We start from the raw sequence: 27,200 nt of genomic DNA on the forward strand, positions 1-27,200 counted from the left end.
AGAGGCCCTTGGAGGTAGCTTCATCGCGGGAGATTCCAATGATTCTGAATGCTTTGGTTTCAATAGCGTGAAGACGAGCGAGGTGTGAGGCAGGAGCACCAGGCCAGAGGGGAGAGCAGTATTCCATTGAGCTGCGGATGAAAGCCTTGTATGTGGTGAGGAGCTCAGGTGTGCCGAGGAAGGACTTCGCACGATGGAGGATGCCCAGTCGGCGACTGGCTTTGGAGGCCAGATTTGAAATGTGGTTTTCCCAGGAAAGATCATGGCTTTTCACGGCATGTAAAAATGGAAGATTTTTCAAGTATATTGGTTGGTCTTGTGCATTATTCTATCTGTTTGTTTGTTTGTCTGTATGTCAGTTGCCTACAGGTCACAATTTTCAACCAATATTCACGAAACTTCACCAAGTTGTAGAGGTCCTCACAATTGAGAAGCTTATTGATCTTGAGGTCAAAGGTCAAAGGGCATCTGGAGGTCAAATTTCTATAATCGCCATTTTAAATCTAATCGACTTGAAAATTTAACATCATTTGCATAGTGTCTCATTGAATTGGGAAACCAACTATTTTGAGGTCAAAAGGTCAAAGGCCAACTCACGGTCAAACTTCCAAAATCATCAATTTTCATCCAATTGACTTAAAAATTTAACAGCATTTGCCTAGTGTCTCCCTGAATATGGAAACCAACTATTTTTTACGGTCAAATGGTCAAAGGTCAACTCAAGGTCAAACTTCTAAAATCATCAATTTTCATCAAAAATCATCACTTTTCATCCTATTGATCCGAGCTTTGATCAAGATCGTCAGTTTTGATCTTGATGAAATGGACAATTTGCTGGATCAATTGCAACCTTTTTTTCGGGGGTTAGGGGGGGAATTTTGCAAGTATCGTGTTCTGCATGACATCTTCTTGTTTGTTTGTCTGTCTGTGAACAAGATATCTCAAAAAGTTGTTCACAGATTTGGACGAAACTTGGTGAACAGGTTCGTTGTGTGACAAGGATGAATCTATTCGATTTTGGTGAAGATCTGAATATGGATTCGGATACGAGAATTATTTAATTTTAAGTGATTCTTCACCATTGAGTGATTGGGCTAAAACCGACATATAGTAGGATATATCAAAAAGTTATGGACGGATTTGGATGAAACGTGGTGGACAGGTTGAGTGTGCGACAAGGAAGAATTGATTCGATTTTGTTGACGATCTGAATATGGATTCGGATACGAGAATTATTTAATTTTTACCTGATTCTTCACCATTGAGAGATCGGGTGAAAATCAATACATAAAATTATATTTTAAAAGGTTATAGACGAGTTTTGACTAAACTTGGTGGACGAGGTGGTTAGGTGACAAGAACAAGCCGATTAAATTTTGGTTCAGGTCCGAATCCAGATCCGGCCTATCAGTGGGATACAAAACATAAACTGTTTGGCCTGGCGTAGGTATACCCAGTGCAGTTCTAGTTAATTTATGAGAGCGGAGGGAAGAACAAGCGGTGATTGATACTGATGGTAGGTCAGATGTCTTGTTGTTGAAGTAACACTGAGAATGCTAAAGTGAGATAAGAATAATTAAGTTTATAATAATTAATAATAATTAATATATAATTTGTTAAGCTAGAAAAAAAAGAAGAATGCTGGTATTCACAATGGCGGCATATACTTTGTCTAATTTGCGCAATACTGTTTTACGAGTAGTCTTACATTTTACATGGACGGGTTTAAGCTCATCAGTTGGAGAATGTCGCAAGAGACACTCAATAGATGTTGGTCATAACCTGGATGGATGACTTAAGCCTCGAGCTGTGGCCTGAGAATTCAGAAAGCTGCTTCTTTAGCATTCCACAAGGTGGGGTTATAAAGGGAGACCGACACGAATAAACGCCTCGGGACACTAGAAAAGTGCACACAGGTGTACAAACGGGTCAAAGGTCATGTGGCTGTTGTTGTCCTGCCTGCCTGCCCTTGTGTTGGGCCAGTTATCGACAGTCCTAACGAAGTTTCAAACACCATATGTTCATTGTGGTTTATTTGTGTCTCCACCAGGTAGCTATGATAACAGTTTTAATGTGATATGAAAATGTAATAATCATGATTTGATTCCTTTTTAGTGATTTCTTGTGTTTGTTGGAATGTGGCAATGCTGCGCATCACAAATACATTTTGTTATTGAGATGAGTTAAGGCTATGATTGAAATCCAAGAAGGGATGTTGATTTGAGCCTTTTTATTCTTATATCAGGAGCTGAATACATTTATGACCAATGACCATGGATGCAATATTAAATGCAATAACAATCTATAGTCCAACAAGATTGTGCACAGGTAATGTTATTCTTGCCTTTGAGCTCTCCAGGTGGGGTTTGATTCCCGACGTGAATATAAACCGTCAGGTGGATGCTTCACAGACGATGGACGTTAAGCAAGGGACCCATCTGCTAGCATTAAATGCTGATGGACATTCTAGATCCCATGGTGTCTTTCAATGAAGGGAAAGCGAATTATTGCCGGTAATCTGAACAAACACAAAATTCCTTCCCCAACTCAGTGTCCAAAGTTGGACCCCCAAATTGGGGGCTCTGGCACCCAATCACCCACCATGGAACAATGGACCATGGTCGAGTTTGAAACAAGGCCAGGATAAGTAACAACAATATAATAAAAGTAGGGGCAATACCCCTGGGCACTCACCTAGTAGAATAAAGCACTATAGTACACCGACTAAAAGTATTTTAAACAGTATTACAGCATGTTTAAACAATTTCAGTGATTGCTTGGAGACAGGACAGCATGTAGAATCATACTAACATTAAACCATAAGATTTTAAACAAAAAAAAACGATCTTGGGGGGCGACCCCTCCGCTCCACCCTTCCGCTCCACACCCCCCTCCGCTACGTATGGTACACCACGGGTGATGAGGTTTCATCAAAAGTGTGTGTGTAGTTTCGGAGAAGAGAGCAAATACCTAGTGTACAGGGTCAAACCCCCCTCACACCGCTCTAAGCCCAGATTTTTTTTTAATGCTGTGAACAAACTTTGGCACCTCACAGGTGTTGAAGGTTGTTGTTGTCACGTTTCATCGAAATTGTGTGTCGTTTCTGAGATGAAAGCAAATTCCTATTTTGGGAGGCAACCCTCCATTGATCCACTTATACCCCAATTTTTTTTCATGCCATGAACAAACGTTGGGGCAACACAAGTGATGAGCGTTGTCAAGTTTCATCGGAATGGCTTATGTCAGTTTTGAGAAGCCCAATTTTTTTTTTTATGCCGTGAACCGTCCCATAAGCTTTGAGATAAGTTCTTCCGAATACGCATCCCAAAATCCTCTAAATATGCTCCGGGTGGGCGAATAATAGTAAAACAAATAATTACAACTGTCATTGGTCTATTTTATGAAATCTTTTCACTCCCGTAAAACACACACACACACACACACACACGTTCTTTATTTCACTGTTAATATTACAGAACCTTTGTTTTTGATTCAGACCTTAATATATCCTTTTAAATCAGAAAATAAAAGGAAATGGCATTGACAAAACTATTGACACCCTGGACTTAATATTTGCTAGCACAGCCTTTGGACAAAATAACTGCAGTCAAGCGCTTCCTATAGCCATGAATGAACTTCCTACAACTCTCTACTGGTAGGTTGGCCCACTCTTCTTGTGCAAACTGCTCCAGTTCTCCCAGATTTGAAGGGTGCTTTCTCCCACTCTTGTGCAAACTGCTCCAGTTCTCCCAGATCTGAAGGGTGCTTTCTCCCACTCTGGTGCAAACTGCTCCAGTTCTCCCAGATTTGAAGGGTGCCTTCTCCCACTCTTCTTGTGCAAACTGCTCCAGTTCTCCCAAATTTGATGGGTGCCTTCTCCCAACTGCTGTTTTCAGATGTCCCCACAGGTGTTCAATGGGATTTAGATCTGGACTCATTGCTGGCCAATTCAGAACAGTCCAGCGTTTTGTCTTGAACCATTCCTGGGTACTTTTTAAAAAAGTGTTTGGGGTGATTGTCCTGCTGCAAGACCCATGACCTTTGATGGAGACCCAGCTTTCTGACACTAGGTTGAACATTGCGCTCCAAATTGCCTTGGTAATCTCCTGATTTCATGATGACATGCACACATTCAAGGTACCCAGTGCAAGAGGCAGCACAGCAACCCTAAAACATCACTGAACCTCCTCCATGTTTGACTGTAGGGAAGGTGTTTCTTTCTTTTAAGGCTTCATTTTGTTTTCTGTAAACATAGAGATGATGTGCTTTACCAAAAAGATCGAATTTAGTCATCTGTCCACAGGACATTCTCCCAGAAAGATTTTGGCTTGTTCAGGTGTGTTTTGGCAAACTCCAGTTGGGCTTTCTCAGCAGTGGGGTCCTCCTGGGTCTCCTAGCATAGAACCCCCTTTCAATGAGTTGGTGACGGATAGTGTGAGTTGAAACTGTCGTACCTTGTGTCTGAAGGTCAGCTTTAATCTGTTTGGAAGTTGATTGAGGTGCTTTCTCCACCATTTGAACAATCCTTTGCTGCAATCTTCAATCAACTTTTCTCTTGCGTCCACGTCCTGGGAGGTTGGCTGCAGTGCCATGGGCCTTAACCTTCCTGATAGCATTGTGTACTGTGTACACAGAAACACCAAGCTCTCTGTTGATGGACTTGTAGCCTTGAGATTGTCCATGCTTGGCTACAATCTTGTGTCTGACCTACTCAGACAATTCTCTGATTTTCTTTCTTTTCTCCATGCTCATTGCAATACACACAGCGACACAAAACAGCAGAATGACTCCTTTTCTCAATTCAAGCTGGTTGAATGGGTGATTTTTATATTGCAAGCACCTAAAACTCACCACAGGTGAGTGCAATTCCAAAGTAAAGGAGAATCACCTGCTTGAAATCTAGTTATTTCCAACAACTTCTTAAAAGTGCCAATAATATTGTCTGGGCCATTTTAGGTTTCTGTGTGGAATAAGCTAAGATTTAGTAATATTCTCAGCTTTTTTTGTTTTTTTTTCCACTGCAAACCAAAGAAATACAAATGTGGATACCAAAATATGTTTTAATTTCAACAATTTTCTGGAAGAAATGGTGAATTATTTGAAAGAGTGCAAGGGTGTCAATATTTTTGGCCACGACTGTATGTATGTATGTACAGTCATGTGAAAAAGTAAGTACACCCCATGTAAAGTTTTGACTTTTTCAACATATTTCAACATACAGCTATTTGATCTTCATTTCAACAATATTGATAGATAAAGGTGATATAATATAACAAATATCATGAAACATTCACATTTTGTAGTCCATTGTATAATTAAATAAACATAAATGCAAATTTCGCATGTGGAAAAAGTAAGTACACCCTTGGCTCTAGTAGGTGGTATTGCCCCCTTTGGCAGAAACAACCTCAAGTAGGCATTTCTTAAAACTGTCTACCAGTCTCTGACATCGACTGGGAGAAATTTTTGCCCACTCCTCCATGCAGAATTCTTTCAGCTGTGCGAAGTTTGAGGGGTTTCTTGCATGCACAGCTCGTTTCAAATCCCCCCACAACATCTCGATGGGATGTACTTACTTTTTCGGTAATCCCATCGATGTACTCGATGGGATGTACTTAGATGTAGGGGTGTACTTACTTTTTCCACATGCGAAATTTGCATTTATGTTTATTCAAATTATACAATGGACGACAAAATGTAAATGTTTCATGATATTTGTTATATTAGATCACCGTTATCTATCAATATTGTTGAAATGAATATCAAATATCTGTATGTTGAAATATGTTGAAAAAGTCAAAACTTTACATGGGGTGTACTTACTTTTTCACTTGACTGTATGTACATAATTGACATATGTGGGACAATTACACGCCCAGACCAGGAATCGAACCCAGGTGCTCTGGTGAACCGTACCAGTGCTCTGCTATCTGAGCTATCTTGACGACCCTGACCAAGCATGAAATTTTTCCACACATATAATTGCCACTCGTTTTCCGTCACTACTTCCGGGGCACTCGCTGCCAACCATAGGGGCACCCAACAGCCTGCTCATGAGTGGGTCTTCCTCCAATGGGGGGACAAATCCATGTCCGCTATTACAAACACCACTGGGGGCGCAGAAACACAATTAAATAAATGAACAGGATTGTAATTAATTAATTGACATATGTGGGAAAATTACATGCCCAGACCACGAATCAAACCCAGGTCCTCTGGTGAACCTTATCAGTGCTCTGCCATCTGAGCTATCTGGGCTCAGATGATCAATGAAAAGTGGAATATGAGGAAAGAGTACAGGTCAGCTTTTATTTCTTGGTAATTAAATGCATATATGTTTTACCATTGCAAAACAATTGCACTTTTTAGGGCATCTCATCATGATTCTCCAAGAGATGAAATTGTAAAATGAGTCGTGATGTCCGGATGTCTGTCTGTCTGTCCGTCCATCCGTCTGATAACTTTTTGCTATTTTTGCTACTCCTCCTTTACTACCTGGCTGATTGTTCTGAAACTTGACACATGAATACAAGACAGTAGCCCGCACAATCACACTGGCTTCGATCTTTCGATTTCAGATCATGGTTGCTCCCAGATGGGGCTACTCCCTGAAACTTCGGATGCCTACTCGTCCCTTATTTACCAACCGATTGCTTTGAAACTCGATACAGTTCTTCTACACAATGGTCCCCAGGATCGCTTTGTCTTAATTTTTCTGATTTCGCATTTTTCAAATTTGGAACATGGGGGGCTCCTGGGAGGGGGAAGGGGAGTGGAGGGGGTGGGAGGAGTGGTGGTGGTGGGGTTAACACCCAAACTTCGGATTCATACTTGTCCCTTATTTACCAAGCGATTGCTCTGAACCCGATACTGCAATTTCACTCGATGACCTGCACAATCGCTCAGGCTTCGATTTTTCATTTCGGATCATGGGCCTCACATGGGGTGTTACCCCCTGAAACTTCGGACCCTTAATCTTCCCTTATTTACCAACTGATTGCTCTAAAACCCGATACAGTTCTTCTACTTGATGGTCTGCATGATCGCTCTGCTTACATTTTCCGATTTCGTATCTTCTGAATTCGGATCACGGGGGCTCCCACGGGAGGTGGGGGTTACCCCCAAACTTCGGATCCCTACTCATCCTTTATTTAGAAACCAATTGCTCTGAAACACGATACAGCCCTTCTCCTGGATGGCCCACAGGATTGCACAGTCTTAGATGTTTCGATTTCGTATCGGGGGCTCCCAGGGGTCACCCCAATTCAGGAGTGTTGTGAACTACAACAAGAGATGACGGTCAGCCCACTCGGGGCTATTTTTATGTTCAGTCCCCCCATTTTAGGTAAGCATAAGTATTGTAAAAGATTAACTTAAAGTAAATTAAAGTAGTGTAATCGGTAGTATTTGGTTTCATGTCCCTTGCATGCAATAACTGCATCAAACCTGTGACCCATCGACATCACCAAATTCTTGGTATCCGCATTTGATATGCTTTTCCAAGCATTTACTGCAGCCATTTTCAGTTGTTGCTTGTTTGGGGGGTTTCTGACTTTGGTCTCCTCTTTATCAAGTGAAATAAATGCTCCATTGAATTTAAATCAGGCGATTGACTTGGCCAGTTTAAAACCTTCCACTTTTTGTCCCCCGTCGCACCGCGGAGCGAAAGGGGGACTATGGTTTTCCCCTCCGTCCGTGTGTCCGTCCGGGCGTGCGTGCGTACGTACGTGCGTACGTACGTGCGTGCGTAAACGAAGGACCGCATTCGAATTTGGTGTGTGGGTGCAACCCACCTCAAAATCCAAGATGGCCGCCGCCATGTATGTCTGATGCTATGTATGTCTGAACCTTGTGAGCGGAATATCTTGAAAAATAAGCAAAATACCAACTTCTAATCTGGTGTGTGGGTGTATCGAGGCATAAGGAAGAACGCTATTGAAAATTGGGTCGCCACGTCAAAATCCAAGATGGCCGCCGCCATGTATATCTGAACCTTGTGAGTGGAATATCTTGAAAAATAAGCGAAGTACCAACTTCTAATCTGGTGTGTGGGTGTATCTAGGCATAAGGAAGAACGCTATTGAAAATTGGGTCGCCACGTCAAAATCCAAGATGGCCGCCGCCGTGTATGCCTGCAACTTGTGAGCGGAATATCTTGAAAAATAAGCGAAGTACCAACTTCTAATCTAGTGTGTGGGTGTATCTAGGCATAAGGAAGAACGCTATTGAAAATTGGGTCGCCACGTCAAAATCCAAGATGGCCGCCTCCATGTATGTCTGAACCTTGTGAGCGGAATATCTTGAAAAATAAGCGCAGTACCAACTTCTAATCTGGTGTGTGGGTGTATCTAGGCATAAGGAAGAACGCTATTGAGAATTGGGTCGCCACGTCAAAATCCAAGATGGCTGCCTCCATGTATGTCTGAACCTTGTGAGCGAAATATCATATCATAGCATGTTTTCTGCGTCTTCCACTTTGTCAACTCACATCACTTCCCCGACGGGGGACCTAGGCGTAACGCTTGTTCCCCTGATGAACTCCTTGGTTGTATTGACTGTATTTTGGGTCATTGTCTTGCTGCAGGGTGAAGCACCACCCAATAATTTGGGAGGCATTTTCTTGTGCATAGGTAGACAATATGTTTATGTGCACTTCCAAATTAATTCTGCTGCTGCCATCATTAGTTACATCTAATAAATAAAATTTATCGGATGTCTGTCTGTCTGTGTGTTCATGTTTTTTGCAAAGACCACTGGGCAGACAACCACCAAATTTAGCACACAGACCAAGTCTGACCTGGGGATTGTCCCAAGGGGATTTTCATCCACCACCTCAGCGTTTAACCCCAAAGGCCCATTCTACATGCTTTATATATGCTTGAGAGATTACATTAAATGCTTTAGAGAAGACTTTTTACATGCTTGAGAGATTAGATTCCTAAGACCCTTTAAGACCTCAAAGACCTTTCAGACCCCGAAGGCCATTCAGACCCTTAATACATTGAAGACCCTTAAAAGTCCAAAGGCCATTAAGACCCTTAAGACCTCGAAGACCCCAAAGACCCGTAGGACCTCTTACGACCCATAAAACCTCGATGACCCTTAAAACCCAAAAGACCCATAATATCTTTAAGACCTCAAAGACACTTAAGGACCTGTAAGATCACGAATATCTGAAGACTATTTAAGGCCTCAAAGGCCCTCAAGGCCCATAAGACCCTTTAAGACCCCAGAGACCCCCTAATACACCTAAGAATCCAAAGACCTGTAAGATGCTGAAGACCCATAAGATCCCTTTACCACCTGACATCACCTCAACTCACCATTTTATAAAAACCCAACCTGGAATCGCCTTAACTCACTATTTCAAATAAACCCAAACTGTCGTCACCTCAACTCACCATTTAAAATAAACACAAACCAGCATCACCTCAACTCACCATTTAAAATAAACACAAGCCGGCATTGCCTCAACTCACCATTTCAAATAAGCACAAACCAGCATCATCTCAACTCACCATTTCAAATAAACCCAAACCAGCATCACCTGAACTCACCATTTAAAATAAACACAAACCAGCATCATCTCAACTCACCATTTAAAATAAACCCAAACCAGCATCACCTCAACTCACCATTTAAAATAAACACAAACCGGCATTGCCTCAACTCACCATTTAAAATAAACCCAAAACAGCATCACCTCAACTCACCATTTAAAATAAACCCAAACCAGCATCACCTCAACTCACCATTTAAAATAAACCCAAACTGGCATCGACTCAACTCACCATTTAAAATAAACCCAAACCGGGCATTGCCTCGACTCACCATTTAAAATAAACCCAAACTGGCATCGACTCAACTCACCATTTAAAATAAACCCAAACCAGGCATTGCCTCGATTCACCATTTAAAATTAACCTTCCTGCCACTTGCCTTGCTGGCCATCTTCCCCCTTCCTTCCACACCTGTGGTTCCCCTGCCCTCAGGCTCAGCGTCTCTTCTGCCCCTTCTCAGTTTTTTCCCCTGCCCCTCCACTCCACTAAATCTCCTGCCCACCCCTTCTCATTCTCAGTCCCCCCCCCACCCCCCACCCCTTGAGCAATGCCGGGTAACCCTGCTTGTCATCAATAAAGTTGAGTGAGCCAGTTACAGAGGCAGCCATGCAAGCTCAAGCCATAATAATACCTACATCATGCTTCACAGAAGAGATAGTATGCTTTGCATTGTTTGCAGTTCCTTCCTTTCTCCACACTTTCACCTTTCCATCACTTTGGTAAAGGTTCATCTTGCTCTCATCTGTCCATAAAACTTTGTTCCAGAACTCTACTGACTGTACTCATTGGCAAATTCTAATCTGGCCTTTCTATTTTTGATGCTGATGAGAGGTTTGTATCTTGCGGTGTAGCCTTTGTAATTCTGCTGTCGAAGTCTGCTGCGAACGATAGATTATGATACTTTCACCCCTGCACTCTGGAGGTTGTTGCTGATGTCACTGACAGTTGTTTTAGGGTTTTTCTTCACAGCTCTGTTGATTTTTCTGTCATCACCTGCAGTTGTTTTCTGTGGCTGACCTAGCCATTGTCTATTGTCAAGCACACTCGTCCCTTTTCAATATATTTTGGTTTCAATATATGATACACCACGCGGTAACCCGGGTTGCCCCGTGATTTTTAATCATTTTACATAATTGGTTAATCTATTTTAGGGGGAGTGTAACCCGGGTTCGTGTGATAGGAAAATCCTTTGACACAATCATATATCCATATATCCATGTGGATCATATAGCCTTTTTCACTAGTGGTTTCAAATCCAAATTTCTTGACTATATACCTGTAGCAATCTATCTATAATTCCAGTAATCTCTGTGTGTTTGTTTGTACGTTTGTACGTTTGTACGTTTGTTTGTTTGTCTGTGACCGCTGTTTCTCGACAACCACGGGTCCGATATACTTGCAACTTGCCAGGTATATTGCTGGGGACCCGAGGATGTGCCTTTTCAAGGTTTGAAATTAATCGGACAAGTACTTACCGAGCTATGGCGATTTAGCCGTTCGCCGTTCGCTTTGGCGTTGCGAATGGACCAAACCATTGCATGTAAATAGAGGGGGGGGGGGGTTCTGTGGTCGTTGCGAATGGACCAAACCATTCATGTAAATAGAGGGGGGGGGGGGGGGTTCTGTGGTCGTTACTGCCACGTGGTTTCAAAGTTTTTTTTTGTTGTTGTTGTTTGCACGCATGTTTTTTTGCACCCACGTACGGGCACGCCCTAGGATGTTTACACACACACACCCCTACACAATTTTTTTTTTTTTTTTTTTTGGCAAGGAACGGGCACCCACGTACGGGCACGTCCTAGCTTATATATAGTACGGGCATGCCCTTGCCCTAGTAATAACAAATTTGACTTCACTGTTCCAAAACTTACAGAGGGCATTGTATATTACAAAATGACACGGAACATACACTAATTACCTCTGCCACTGAAGGTGGATCGAGGTTATGTTTTCACCCCTGTCTCTTTGTCTGTTTGTTTGTTACTTGCAAAATCGAAGATTTTTGCAGTATATTGGCCGGGTGAGTTTGTTATTCTGTCTGTTTGCTTGTCTGTCTGTTTGTCTGTCTGCTTGTCACTCGACTACAGGTCACAATTCTAAACCGATCATCATGAAACTTCACCAAGTTGTAGAGGTCATCATAATTGAGAAGCCTATTGATTTTAGGTCAAAGGTCAAAGGTCATCTGGAGGTCTAATTTCTAAAATCGCCACTTTTCATCCGATTGACTTGAAAATTGAACAGCATTTGTATATTGAGTCAATAAATTGGTAAACCAACTATTTTTGAGATCAAAAGGTCAAAGGTAAACTCCAGGTCAGACTTCTAAAATCATAAATTTTTATCTGAAAAATCATAAATTTTCATCCTATTAACCTGAAAATTAAACAGCAATTACATAGTGTATCGCTGATTTGGAAAACTAACAATTTAAGGGCAAAAGGTCAAAGGTCAACTAAAGGTCAAAAGGTGAAACTTCTAATATCATAAATTTTCATCTGATTGACCCGAGCTTTGATTGAGATCGTCAATTTTAATCTTAATGAAATAGACAATTTGATGTATCCATGACAAATTTTGGGGGGGGGGAGGGGGTGTATTTTGCAAGTATCATGACATCTTCTTGTTACTTGCCAGAAAAGATTCCGGCAAGTATGTTGGTTGGTTGCTTTTTTACTTGCCGGAAAAGATTCGGGCAAGTATGTTGGTTGGTTGGTTTGTCTGTCTGTCTGTTTGTCTGTCTGTCTGTTTGTGCGCAGTACTACGTCTACACCATTGCACATAGAATCACCAAACTTTACACACATATTTGTCTTGCCCTGGAATAGACTGTGCCCAATTTTTAACTCTCTCGGCCCAAGGCCTCCATTATGACGTCATAATTCGATAATTCGACAAGTACAAAACTTCATCCAATCAAGATGCAATTTCGTGAGCACCATGTCGGCATAAACTGGTGGAGAAAAAAAATAAATGATGATGTCATCGATCACGTGGTTCGGCCGCCATCTTGGAAAAAACGAAAAACTTTGCATCTCTATATCTCTGAAAGTGCTGAATAGAAAAAATGGAGACATGGCTCATTGTAAAGAACTCTCCATGTGGAATAAAATATGTTAATGATGATGTCATAGGTGCCTCCATTATGACGTCATAATTCGACAAGTACAAAACTTCATCTGATCAAGATGAAATTTCTTGAGCATAATCTAGGAATAAATTAGTTTAGAAAACAAGTAATGAGGACGTCATCGGTCACGTGGTTCGGCCGCCATCTTGGAAAAACCGAAAATTTTTGCACCGCTATATCTCCGAAAGTGCTGAATAGAAAAAAATGAGACATGGCTCATTGTAAAGAACTCTCCATGGGGAATAAAATAGGTTAATGATGTCATAGGTGCCTCCATTATGACGTCATAATTCGTCAAGTACAAAACTTCATCCGATCAAGATGAAATTTCTTGAGCATAATCTAGGAATAAATTAGTTTAGAAAGCAAATAATGATGATGTCATCAGTCACATGGTTCGGCCGCCATATTTGTCCAAAATGGCCGATAAAAAAGTACATTCCGGCAAGTCCTCCGTCTCTGACCGATTTTTCATCTGTCTGTCTGTTTGTCTGTCTGTCTGTCTGTCTATCTGTTTGTGCACAGCACTACATCTACATCGTTGCACATAGCATCGCCATACTTTACACACACATGTGTCTTGCCCTGGAATAGACTGTGCCCAATTTTTAACTCTCTAGGCCCAAGGCCTCCATTTTGACGTCATAATTCGATAATTCGACAAGAACAAAACTTCATCCAATCAAGATGCAATTTCTTGAGTGCCATGTCGGCATAAACTGGTGGAGAAAAAAAAATAATGATGTCATCGCTCACGTGGTTCGGCCGCCATCTTGGAAAAACCGAAAAACTTTGCACCCCTATATCTCCGAAAGTGCTGAATAGAAAAAAATGAGACATGGCTCAATGTAAAGAACTCTTCATGGGGAATAAAATATGATAATGATGATGTCATAGGTGCCTCCATTATGATGTCATAATTCGACAAGTACAAAACTTCATCCGATCAAGATGAAATTTATTGAGCATAGTCTAGGAATAAATTAGTTTAGAAAAGAAATAATTAAAAAAAGTACATACCGGCAAGTCCTCGGTCTCTGACCGATTTTTCATTTGTTTGTCTGTTTGTTTGTGAACAGGATATCTCAAAAAGTTGTGGATGGATTCAGAAGAAATTTAATGGACAGGTTCAGTATGTGACAAGGATGAAATGTTTAGATTTTGGTGAAGATCCGGATTCGGATCCAGCTCGTAGAAATTTTATGTGATTCTTTGCCATTGAGAGATGTGGCTAAAATGACATATAGCAGGATATCTCAAAAAGTTATGGACGGATTTGGATGACATACAGCAGCATATCTCAAAAAGTTATGGATGGATTTGGACGACACTTGGTGGACAAGTTGTGTGTGTGACAAGGATGAAATAATTCAATTTTGGTGAACATTCGAAACCGGATCCTGATCAGAGAATTTAAAAGTTATTCTTCACCGTTGAGTGATCACGTTAAAACCGATATAAAGCGCGATATCTCAAAACGTTCTGGACAGATTCGGACAAAACATGGTGGACAGGTTGGTTGTGTGACAAGGATGAACGATTTGATTTTGGTGAAGATCTGAATACACATCTGGATACGAGAATTTTTAAATTCTTCAAGTGATTCTTCACCATTGAGTGATATGGCCCAAAACGATATATAACAAGATATTTCAAAAAGTTGTGGACGTCTTCTGACTAAACTTGGTGGACGAGTTAGGTAAGTGGCAAGAACAAGCCGATTCGATTTTGTTTCAGGTCCGAATCCAGATCCGGCCTATCAATGGGATACAAACCATAAACTGTTCAGATTAGCGGAGGCATGCGCTCAAGTGAGTGCCATTCTAGTTTTCAATGTATTGTTTTACTTTTTGATTTTACAAAATTCAATGGAAAGGGATATAAATACAGTATTGTGTTTATTTTACAAATCTCCTTTTGCTTTTTATTGTATTGCTTTTTGCATTGATATGTCCATCGCTGTCGTAAAGCTCCAAGATCGGTGCCCAATGTACATATCATGGCATTTGCTAATGGATTTGCGTTTTCATTGGACTGGCAGTATGGCCTCAGCCCTAGAGGTATGCATACTCGCCTCTAAGCCGTCTAGCCTGGGTTTGAATCTTGGCCACCGACTATAAACTGCTCTCCTGGTGTTTCACAGGCAGGGTGAATCATCAGTGTGTCCATCGGATGGATGTTAGGCCGGCGTCCCGTCTGCCGACTTTAGTTGCTCGATGTTAAAGATCCCATGGTGTCCTTCGCGAAGAGTAGGTGAGCAATCCCTGGCACCATGAACAAAAAATTCCAAAGTTCCTGCCTTAACCTCACATTCCCCCTGTCCCATGGGAACGAAGTGCAAAGGGTTCATCCCCCAAAGGGGTCTCTACACCCCTTATCTGGGTATGCGGAATAGTAGTAGTAGTAGTAGTAGTAGTAGTAGTAGTGCGTTTTCGTTGCTATACAGCGAAATTATACAGCATTCAGTATAACTGAGTAAATGGAATACTACACAGAAGTGTTAGCTCCAACTCAATAAAAGATCTATTGAAATTGGCGACAACTATCAAAATAGGACCCCATTCAATTTGCTGGATTCGCATTGACTTGTATTCAATTTGCTTAACGTCAACTTTGTTAGCTTTGGAAAAGCCTGCCAGTAGAGCAGTCAATAATAATAAAAAAGAAATTCGCTAAATACCTTGAGGTCAATAAAATACACAGGCACACATGAGTGGAGAAAGTAGGTAGGTCTGAGCTTGGATATGTATGTGCTGGTCTATGCGTACCTGTGCCTTGCCGGACATGTTAACATTCACAATATTTTCATGGAGCATCGCTATGCTAAAGGAGTAACTTGTTTCACTCTGACTCAAAATCATTCTGGAAGATGTATTGTGCTCTCGCATATTCCTTGTGATATTGAATTGATCAGAAACTTTATTGGAAAGTATGAATTTGCAGCAACTTTATTTGAGAGGTTTCCTCCATTTTTATTTTTTTTCCCGTTTTGATACAACTAACGGTGAAACAGGTTGGACATAAGACTGAGGTGGCACTATGATAGTGATTGTCGGAGGATATACCAGTGGTGGAGAACATGCACTGGCCCTGCAACTTTCATCAACATCAATCTAATCTTATAGCAGAACAATGAAATAATTTAATATAAGAACTGGAACGCCACTCGGTAGAGCACATGCCTCCATCAGGCTGAATATTTTACGTTTTTGTATCCCACTGATAGGCCGGATCTGCATCCATACCTTAAACAAAATCTAATCAGCTTGTTCTTGTCACTTACCCAACTCATCCACCAAGTTTTGTCATAACCTTTCCACAACCTTTTGAGATATCAGGCTGTATTTCATTTTTGGCCCTATCTCTCAATTACGAAGAATCACTTTTAAAATCGGAAAAATCATCGGATCCGAATCCGAATCTTCACCAAAATCGAACCAATTAGTCCTTGTCACACACCAAAACTCTCCACCAACTTTTGACACAACCCGTCCATAACCTTTTGTACAATATACTGTATATTTATCGTATAAATATCGTGCTATATTGTATATATCGTTTTTGGCCCGATCTATTAATGGTGAGGTTTTTTATTAATGGTGAAGAATCACTTCATAAAACTAAAAAGGCACTCCATAGGGCACATACCTCCTCCAGGTTGAACAGTTTATGTTTTGTATCCCACTGTGGTGGTATTTTGTGTGCATCCTGTGGCTGCTGGTTGCATCATTTCTGTGGGCGCGACTGCCGCTGATGCAATGCCTCTCGAGAACTAGTCATCTGGTACTCATTTTGCCGACCTCGGAAGGATGCAGGCTGAGTCAAACCACCTGGTGTTAATTCAACGGTAGATAAAATCCTAAGCCAGCCACCCTAACTGTTAATCCAACACCAGGCCATAAACTCGAATCACTGATAGAGCAGAGCCGGACCTGAACCAAAATCTAATCGGCTTGTTCTTGTCACCTACTCAACTCATCCACCAAGTTTTGTCATAAGTTGTCCACAGCGTTTTGAAATATCATGCTGTGTATAGATCGTTTTTGGCCCTATTACTCAATGAAGAATCACTTAAATTCTCGTATCTGAATCCATATTCGGATCTTCACCAAAATGGAATCGATTCCGCCTTGTCTCATACGCAACAAATCCACCAAGTTTCGTCTGAATCTGTCCATAACTTTTTGAGATATCATGTTATATATCGGTTTTAGCACCATCACTCATTAGTGAAGAATCACTGAATTCTTTTTTTCTCTCATCCGGATTTGAATCTTCACCAAAATTGAATCAATTTGTCCTTGTCACACACCCAACCTGTGCACCAGGTTTTGTCCGAATCCGTCCACAACTTTTTGAGATATCGTACTATTTATCATTTTTGGCCTCATCTCTCAATGGTGAAGAATCACTTTAAAAAATTCTCGGATCCAGATCCGGATGTTCATCAAAATCTAATAATTTCATCCGTGTCATATACCATATCTCTCCACCAAATTCGACCAAATTCGTCCACAACTTTTTGCGATATCCTGTTCACAACCAGACAAACAGACAGGGTTGAAAACATAACCTGCATCCACCTCCGGTGGCAGAGGTAATTATAGTATCCGGATCCGGATGCTCATCTTCACAAAATCTAATCATTTCGTCCTTGTCACACACCCAACCTGTCCACCAAATTTCGTCCGAATCCGTCCATAACCTTTTGGATTTCCTGCTCTCAGACAAACAGACAGACATGGGTGAAACTATAACCTCCGTCCACCTTCCGTGGCGGAGGTAATTCAATTCGGTTTTATTACAAAAATAACATGACAGAAGTCCGAGTACTAAAAGAGTCAGTGTTACAATTTCAATTGAGAGATGGTTTACAGGTTACAATAAGAATAAAACAAATAATTATAAATGAAGATATGATAAAATGCGAGAAATAAAATGAATCCACCAATATAAAGTTATGTCTATAAATAAAATACAATTGAAAAATATGAGAAGGCTATTAATTATTGCACTTTAAAGTATTAGAACAATAAAGTATCAATCGCCATATTAAGTAGTTAAGACAAAGAAAATATCATCTGTTTAAAAAAACCCACAAATGATATAATCATTTACTATAATTATTGCAGAAAAAAAAAAAAACATTTTAGAAACATCAATCAGAAACATGTAATGGCAAAATTAGTAAACCAAATGAAAAACATGATAACTGCAATCAATTACTCATATGATACAAAGTTCATTCAGAGTTCAACAGGTGTACTAGATTGAGGATTGTGGACTGCTTGTATCTTTGAGTTTTGCTGTTTGGGGATATGCAAGTGGTGAGCATTTCTGAGTTTGAATGTGGAAAGTTATTGACGTGTAGATGGAAGAAAATGGCCATCAGACTGCAAAAGGACAAAGCATAGTTAGGAGGCATGACTGTTCTCCTGTCGGTGAGTGCTGGAACATTCAGGATATCTAGAAGTTCATCATAGTGGGGTCGTTGAGGGGAAACTATCGTTCGGAGAGCTCTTCGCTGTACAATCCCAACACTCTCGGCTAATAATAATAAGGAAAAGCAAAAGAGAACAGACACTGAAAATTTTGAACCATATAATCTCAAGCTTCACCTTATTGAAACTAAATTTGCATTTGGACAATGAAGTGCTGACATATAAAATATTGTTTAGGGGCATCATTGAGAAGAATTGCATCTATTGAAAATTGGTTCAGTTAAAGGCAACTGGTTCTCTGTAGCTGAGGGTGACTTTTATATTCCAGGGGTCTGGTTTCATCGAGCACAGAGTATCCTGGAATGGCCCTTGTGTTCAGATTATTTGAAGAACGAATGCTCCAGGTTGCTTACCAACACTGGTAGTTTTAAATCTCTTTACACTTTATTTTAAAACACTCCAATGTGACGATAAAAAATGTGCTTTTGTCACATAAATCCGCACACGTTGCCGCCAAAGGGAAGTGAAGCCGCCACCGACTGCCCCAGCAGAGATGATGCAGAGATGATGCAACACATGAGTGGAACATGAATATGCATGAGGCAAAACATGGGTGAAGCATAAATATGTATTTACAGCAGACGCAGGTGGAGAGGAGGGGCTTGCAGATGTAGGCGATGAGGGGCCTGCAGATGCAGATAATGAGGAGCCCTCAGATTCAGGTGGAGAGAACCCGCAGATTTAGGCAGAGAGAGAGAGAGCCCACAGATGGAGGTGAACAAGTGCCCACAGATGCAGGCACAGAGGGGACAGCATATGCAGGCAGAAATGGTTCCACAGATGCAGGTGAGGAGATCAGGCCTGCAGGTGCAGGCGCAGAGGTGCGAGCAGATGCAGGTGGAGAGAGCCCCACATATGCAGGCGGAGAGGGCCCACAGATGCAGGCGATGAGGGGTCAGCAGACGCAGGTGCTGAGAGACCAGCAGGAAGCTTCTTGCAAAGAAGCTTCAAGCGGTTGAGTGTAAGAGGTCGATTTTCTGGAAGCTTTACATCATCTCTGAAGGGTAATGGAGCTACCCAGTTGCCGTTGTCATTCTTGATGAATCCAACCTTCATGATCGTGAGAAAATGGTTGTCTTCAATGGAACGACCTGGATTGTCATTATTCCTTGTTCTCTGATAGACATCACTGGCAGCCCCATCGTCGTAAGCTCTGTGATTGAAGGATCTCCTGAAGAGCTGACCTGAAGGTACGTGATAATTTGGTGGGATGATTTCCTTGACAGTGACACAATTAGGGCATGGAGAGCAGGCTGATGGTCTTCTATTGTCGAGAATATGGGTATATGATAGGCCTCCACTTGCGCATGGCTATGAATGCTGTCCAGACATACATCGTCAATTATCACCCATCCAAGGTCCATACGCTGTGCCCACGGAGCACTAGGTGGTCCGTTCTGGGATTCTCTGACCTTAAGCAGCTGAGGAGCATCTCATCCAATGAACAGTAAGATGGTCGCTTCTGGATCAGGTTCAGGAAACATTTCAGCAATAGGACGTATATGTGAGTGGAGCCTCGCAATCTCCGTTGTTGAGATCTCAGAGAAATTACAAGGAATATAATTACACTCGGTTAGCTCCGGAAGCAGCAGGTGGACGATTCCATTGAAATATTTGATAACTAGATTCCTGACATGCCCGTCACTGGCTGCCATAGTTCCAGAGCATGTTTTGAGTTCATAGGGGACTGTATTATTTGGCAAGTTGAAGTAGTGAAAGAGTTCGCTGCGGCCCAGAGACCGATCTGGTGGAATAGCTTCAGTATCATCTTCAGATAGAATGGATTGCGACAGAGATGTAGTATTTCTGGATCACAGCATTCCCACATTCTCTGCAGGGGTAGGTAATAAAGCTGCCACAATATTGTCAAATTCGGTCCAACACAGTGTCACATCGCTTCCAAATGGGCCTGAGCTACGGCAGCTTTTTCCTCCTGCTTCAGCTGTTCGATTTGAATCTGTTGCTGCATCCATTGCTGCTCAAAATCACTCTGTTGCTGTGTGAGATCACTCTGTTGCTGTGTGAGATCACTCTGTTGCTGTGTGAGATCACTCTGTTGCTGTGCAGCTATCAATCGAGCTTCGTCTGACTTGCATCCCATGGCAGCTCTGACAGAGGCTTCGGCTGCTTCTGCTCTGGCCTTCAACATGAATGAAGATCTGAAAGAGTTGGACGAACCCCGAAAGCCAGCGACAGACTGCATGTGAAGCGAGCTCAACATGGCGACTATCTCCAGCCTCCTGGCAAGACGAGCGTGCAGTCCATTTTTCACAACAGTGAGACGTGTGTGAAGTCCACCCCACGAGGCGGCCCTGACAGAGGCCCCGGTAGCGAGACGAGTGTGAAGTAGGTTTTTTACTGTGGTTTTTTACTATCCTGCAACATCCCTCGTATCCAGACTCTTTGAAGAAAGAATTTTCCAGGCAGCTTACCAATACTGAGAAGTTTAATCCACTTTACACTTTATTTCAAAACACTCCAGTGTGATGGTAAAAAACTTTTGTCACATAAATCCACACATGCTGCCACCCAAAGGGAAGTGAAGCGGAAAATGCCGCTGATCGTTCCAACGGAGATGACATAACACATGAGTGGAGCATGAATATGCATGAGGCAAACATGGGTGGAGCATAAATATGCATAAGGCAAAACATGGGTGAAGCACAAATATGCATTTACTTTCATACTTGGTTATAGCACACATCGTACCTCATAGAGTCAAAAAGTTTCCCAAATTTTTCACTCCAACCATATAATGTACTTCAGAAAATCCTGACAAACACCGTCCTGCATTTTTACAGGGAATGTTTGTACATAAAGTGTACATGTACCACTTCACTAGCACAACTATAACAGGTTATTGCATAGTTGTACAACCGCTACAATTGAATACTATTGAATACAGTACTATTATCTGCTTTGGTGGACAAGATAAGAATTTTGTCAACAAAAAGTTGATAAGAGTGCGTTAAACCCTGTGAAAATCGAGTTGCAGTTGACACCTTGGGAAAAATTCCAGGGGCACAGAATACGCCCCTTTATATAGTATGCGCCATGTGGCAAAGTATACAAAAGAAGGGACATTCCATAGCTTGTAGAAAATGCCAAACAATAGAAAACAAGGGACATTCAAAAAATCTCGTGTGCATGCTGTGCTACCCTTGTGTTCTTAGGAGGAACCAAGTAATGCTCTAGAAAGTTCATATAAAGGGGTGCCAATTTGATTCACACAGCTGCATGAAGAAATAAATGTATTTTATTTGCTAGATGTAGGGCGCCCCTTTATATGATGTGGGGTGACCCTCCTTTAAAAAAGACTAAAGTCAGAAACCCCTCAACACAAACAACAACTGAAAATGGCTGCAGTAAAGGCTTGGCAAAGCATCTCAAGGGAAGATGCCAAGAGTTTGGTGATGTCATTGGGTCACAGGCTCGATGCAGTTATTGCATGCAAGGAATATGCAAACAAATACTATTACACTACTTTAATTTACTTTAAGTTGATCGATTCCAATACTTATACTTACCTAAAATGTTGAGACTGAACTTAAAGGTTGCTATTGTTCCACAATGGTAAAACATATCGGCAAAGAAATACCAAGAAATAAAAACTGACCTCCGTACTCTTGCCTCATATTCATCTTTTGATCTCAAATCCAAATTTTTGGAGTATACAGCCATAATAAAGAATTTGATTTCACTGTTCCAATACTTATGGAGGGCAGTGTGTGTGTGTGTGTGTGTGTGTGTGTGTGTGTGTGTGTGTGTGTGTGTGTGTGTGTGTGTGTGTGTGTGTGTGTGTGTGTGTGTGTGTGTGTGTGCATATTATATCTTACTATAATTCACCAAATGTCCGTCTGTCCGTTCGAAGGTACTGCAAAAACTGCTCAACCGATCGCAACTATATTTTGGGTGGGTATTCCTAGGACCCCTTGGAGTAAAATAGGCTATATTGTTTTTCCAATTTTTCAAATTTTCCAGTTTTTCCGAATGATGGAATAATATTTACCGATATGAACAGTGATGTGGCTTTTATTGAAATTCTACAAATACTGTTTAGATTTTGATGACGATTACGAACCTGCAGCGAATCTGGAAGTGGACAGATGCCAGCAATGCACGGGTTTGATAATATCCAAATACAACCGTCATTCAATTGTAATGTTAAATCGTTAAACGTTAATCGTGTTCATCGTTTTGTTAAAGTATCAATAGATGATTGGAATTGAGTGAATACGAGTACGATTTTGAATTCGTAATTGTATTCACCCACCCGTACGGAACTTCACATCAGGATTTAAATATTTGTTTCTGTCACGAATGTTGGTAAAAGTTTATTTTTTATATTAATGTTATTTTACATTTGTGATTGGAGTTATGCTGTTTGCAATGAAAAAAGAGATCGAGTTCAAGTGAATGACGGAATGCCGTGACGGTTTCTACTTCCTAAATGTGAATTCGCGGATCGTCATGTGCATATTCGCCATTGACTGGGTATGGAACAAACGTACCCGTTTGTTTGCCAACGGGTACGTTTTTCATGGAAGTCCTTCACGAACTTGCTGTCCATGTCTGACGTGCGACTGAAGGTGCTACATGAATGTGGAATCTATTGGTTTCATGCTTTAGCATTTGCCGTTTCTGCTTTGTCTGTTTGCTTCTGGCCTCCCACCCGTGTGTATCACGGGTACCTCACTAGTATCTATAATAATAAAAAAGGCAGTGTCTGTCCGTCCATCCCTCTGTCTCCTCCATAACTCCAAAACCATGAAACCTAGCGGCCCCAAACTTTACATGACCTCAAACAGATTGCAAGGATGAAAACTGAGTGTTTGGGTGTGTTATAACACCCCTTTTGAAGATGATTAACGAGGTGCTCATAAGAAAAAAACCCGAGGTGGTGGCTTATCAATATGGCAACCCACCATCTTGGTCAGCTCACTGCACCTCGCTGGGTTCTTAAGCTGCCATTTTGTTTCGGTCTACTCAAACGTGCCTTGCCTTGGAAACACGATCAATTATCATTACATAATTGAAGCATATCATCAAAATCGGGATTCGGATTTGAGGATTGTATGCTGTAGACTAAATAATGTCCAAATCTGGAGTGAAATCTGACAAAATTTACCATATCTAGTGATTGGTGAACACTATTCAGGCTGCTTTTGCAAGCCATGGCGTTACAGTAGACAGGGCTGCCTTTTTGTTTTCATGTACCCATTTTTTCATCGACTAACATTTATGTGCGATATAGTCACTCTCCCCCTCACCTCTCCCCCCCCCCCCCACCACCACCCGTTTCCTCGCTCCACCCTCCTTCCCCTCTCTCTCCTCCCCCTCCCCACTTCGCTACCTTTGCATATTGGGTGTCACTGAATTGGTTCACCAATCAAAACCGAGAAGCATATTGTTTATTTGGATTTCGAAGTATTGTGCGATGAATATTATGCTATGCATGACATCTTTCGTATTTCGTTGTTTGTAAGAAGGATGTCTCAAAATGTATTCGGATGAAACTTGGTGGGTATAGGTTGGATGTGTGAGAAAGACTTTGAATTATAATTTGTTGAGGATTCATATCTGGATCCTATTTTAAAAGTGATTCTTCACACAATTGAGAGGTATAACATATAGCACGATATTTATATAGCAAGTTGTGGATGGGTTATGACAAAATTTGGTGGATGAGTTGGGTAAATGATAAAAACAAGCTGATTAGATTTTGGTTGTGGTCCTGATGCAGATCCGGCCTATCAGTGGCATACAATATGTACTCTGTTCAGCCTGGAGGAGGTATGCGTTCTACCGAGTGCTGTTCTACTTCTTTATTTATTATTTTGCATTGGGTATGCAAAAGTAGCATCGGTATGCACATAGTGCAGTATTTGGACGTGCTCATTTGTCTTGGACTTTTAATATATTTTGTAGATCGTGTATTTAGGTCTAATGATCGATCCATCATCACCTTTTTATCACCACTCAACAACATGTAGCTGTATTGATGTCGCTCATATATTGAGGATACTTCCATCTACTCCATATAGTGACAAAGGAGACCATTTTAAGTTCTCTGTCGAGAAAGATTTCGACCAGATGTATGAATCGGCTTTGTTTTGTCCCACAGGCAAATCTGCAAAGAATTCATGGACCTGCTGGCGCAGGATCGTTCGCCTTTGGGCAACACGCGGCCCGCACCGATATTGGAGCCCGGCACGCAGGCGTGCCTCACGCATTTCAACCTGATTACGCATGGCTTTGGTGGCCCCGCAATATGTGCAGCACTCACGGCACTTCAGAATTACCTGACCGAGGCGCTAAAGGCCCTGGACAAGATGTACTTGAGTGCATCAACAAATAATCATGGTGAACCAGGTGCTGGTGGTGGAGCTGGGAACAAAGGCGGCGGGGTATCTCATGGAGACAAAGATGAAAAACACCGCAAGTGATAGACTCATGGAGCAGGTCGAGCAAAGGACCGTGAATTTGGGAAACTGCAGTGATGGAACATTGGTAGACATCATTTTGCAAAACTCCCTCCCGACGTCCTGCTGTCGAACTGGTATCGTTGAACATCTCAACAATTTTCTGGATTTCTATACCATGAAATTGTCTTCTTGTGTTGACACGCACACCAGGAAACACACCGTGCACTCTACAAAGGAGATCACTTACTTGGGTTTGTCTGCATTTTTTTTCGAACCAGGCTGCTGTACAAACTGGTGTGCAAACTGGCTGTACAGATTGACTATGAAGACTAATTTATCATACAGAGTTGGCCAAATGGACATGGCAGAACGCACGCTTCCTGTTAGCATTTTTGTGTACCAGGTCATTCTGTGACCCCTGGAGCAGGCCGAGTGTGTGTGTGTGTGTGTATATATATATATATATATATATATATATATATATATATATATATATATATATACACCCTCACTCCTATTTATTTGTGTGCGTGAAACGTGATGGGCCCATGTACGATTGTGCACATTCTGTTCACTGGCAGCTGTAATGCGTTGTATGTGATACTTCTTACTTATCGTCGTTGAATCCATTTCCATTGTCCATCAGCTTGATTTCTCCACTACTGCCATTGTCTATGCTCTTTTGCTTGCGATGGAATCCAGGAGGAATTTAGAACAATCCAGACCTCTTGTTACATTTCTGTTTTTACTCTTGTGAAAATATAAATATATAAAATATTTGGCATGTTTGTAAACGGTTCGATCTGTCTTGATTTTAACGGCAACAATGAACAATAGCTTTTTGATGAAACATCTAAATAAACGATTGCTTATATATATGTCCCCATGCAGACCTATATGTACATATAAATGCTGTTACATGTTAATAGGATCAGTGCGTCCATCATTGGGACATTTTCAAGCTTTGAGTTTACGGGGTTCAGACATCAGTTACATGACCGTTTTGCATATTGCCATTTGATCTTTCAAACTCCATGATGCCTTTTCAAAGTACCTGGACTCATTTTTGTGAAACAATGTGACGTCACAATTCACATCCTGGGCTCCTATGAACTAGTTCACCTGTGCGCCACGCTTGTAAGTTGTTTCGGTATTTAGCGAAGCGTGTATTGAGTTGCATATATTAACATTGTCCTGTACACAGCGATACAGACGGCAGGGTTTATTCAGAGCCGACAATGAAACTGCCAGTTATGCGATGTATTTGTTTTTAATGTAAATATGAAAACTGAACAGAACCTTGTGTTATATATTTCATTTTTCTTCATCTTATTGGAGATGATGTTTTATAGAAGGTAAAACATTTTCTTTGACAATGACAATTTGGGTTTCATGTTTTCTCTTCCTTATCGATGAAAGGCAATTTCTTCTTCGGGTTGATTGAGTTGTAATTGATGGAAGAGTTTCACATAATGATGGAAGAGCTTGAAGATGTGGACCATGGCGACATAATATGGGGGCAGATACTAATGTCATCCGCTCATCCCTGAAAGACATCAGGGTACTTCATAATTAAGAACTAAATGTGAAATTTTGAAATACTTTATAGTATGGGCTGGATTAAATGCTCAAATTGGATCGCTACGTCGAATCAATTTTTGGATATCAATCGTTCAATAAAAATTAGCGAATTTCTACTACCTTTCCAAAACCTTTAAAACTGTCATTTTTTCGAAAAACATCTCAAGTTGGACCGTAATCACGGAAAACAAGCTTTACTTCAAATTAAATTAATAGCCGGTGAAGCCGGTGTTGTGAATGAACGGTTGAACGCGTACGTATTATGTTGAAAAACCAGATGTTGCTGGATCCCTTGAGAATTTCGAAGCTTTGACGCACCAAATCGCTCAATGGAGGCCGCCATCTTGCGGATGCGGAAGTATGCATAACAAATTGAAAAAAGTTCAATAGAAGTTTGTTTCACCCGTCTTTTTTTGATTCACAATCTTATGCACCTCTAATTTGTAATTAAAATACTTTAAGACCAACCTCTGTCCGCACGGGCCTGGTTATCTTCAACGAAAATCGTCACCAAACACCGGGACCAATGAGATTCGAACATTTGGAAAAAATTTTCAAAAACCAAATCACTCAATGGAGGCCGCCATCTTCCGGATGCGGAAGTTTGCATAAAAAAAAATTGCGAAAAAGTTCAATAGGAGTTTGTTTCACCCGTCTTTGTTTGATTCACAATCTAATGCACCTCTAATTTGTAATTAAAATACTTTAAGACCAACCTCGTTCCCTGGGCCCTGGTTATCTTCAATGAAAATCGTCACCAAACACTGGAACCAATGAGATTCGAGCATTTGAAAAAGTATTTCGAAAAAGCTTATTCCGTGTTTCGGATGCTGAAAACGGCATCAAATATTCTAAGAATTTTGACGAAGAATTATTTTTTTGAAATCTCGCAGCTGTAGGGGATAGTTTTTCATGGCCGGAAATATCCGAAGTTGAGACGGAATTCACCGAATTAATCAAGAAGGAAATTATATATATTTTAATCATCCAGAATGCAAATGGT

General features: G+C 41.2%; 1 protein-coding gene across 6 annotated transcripts in view; it reads left to right on the forward strand.

Moving 5' to 3' along the window:
• LOC137430201 (transcription factor AP-2-alpha-like) overlaps positions 1–26,244 on the forward strand; it is a 101,878-nt gene extending 75,634 nt beyond the window's left edge. For 4 of the 6 annotated variants that reach the window (XM_068120875.2, XM_068120880.2, XM_068120877.2 and 1 more), the window contains one exon: positions 24,316–26,242. In XM_068120875.2, coding sequence (XP_067976976.1) covers positions 24,316–24,637 — 322 coding nt within the window. In that variant the 3' untranslated portion in view covers positions 24,638–26,242. Of the gene's footprint in view, positions 1–24,315 lie in introns of all 6 variants that reach the window. The other 2 variants (XM_068120881.2, XM_068120876.2) reach the window with 2 other exon arrangements.
• The last annotated feature ends 956 nt before the right edge of the window (positions 26,245–27,200 follow it).

This window comes from Myxine glutinosa, chromosome 6 (assembly GCF_964187855.1).
Source record: "Myxine glutinosa chromosome 6, kmMyxGlut1.1, whole genome shotgun sequence".
NCBI classification, from domain to species: Eukaryota; Metazoa; Chordata; class Myxini; order Myxiniformes; family Myxinidae; genus Myxine; species Myxine glutinosa.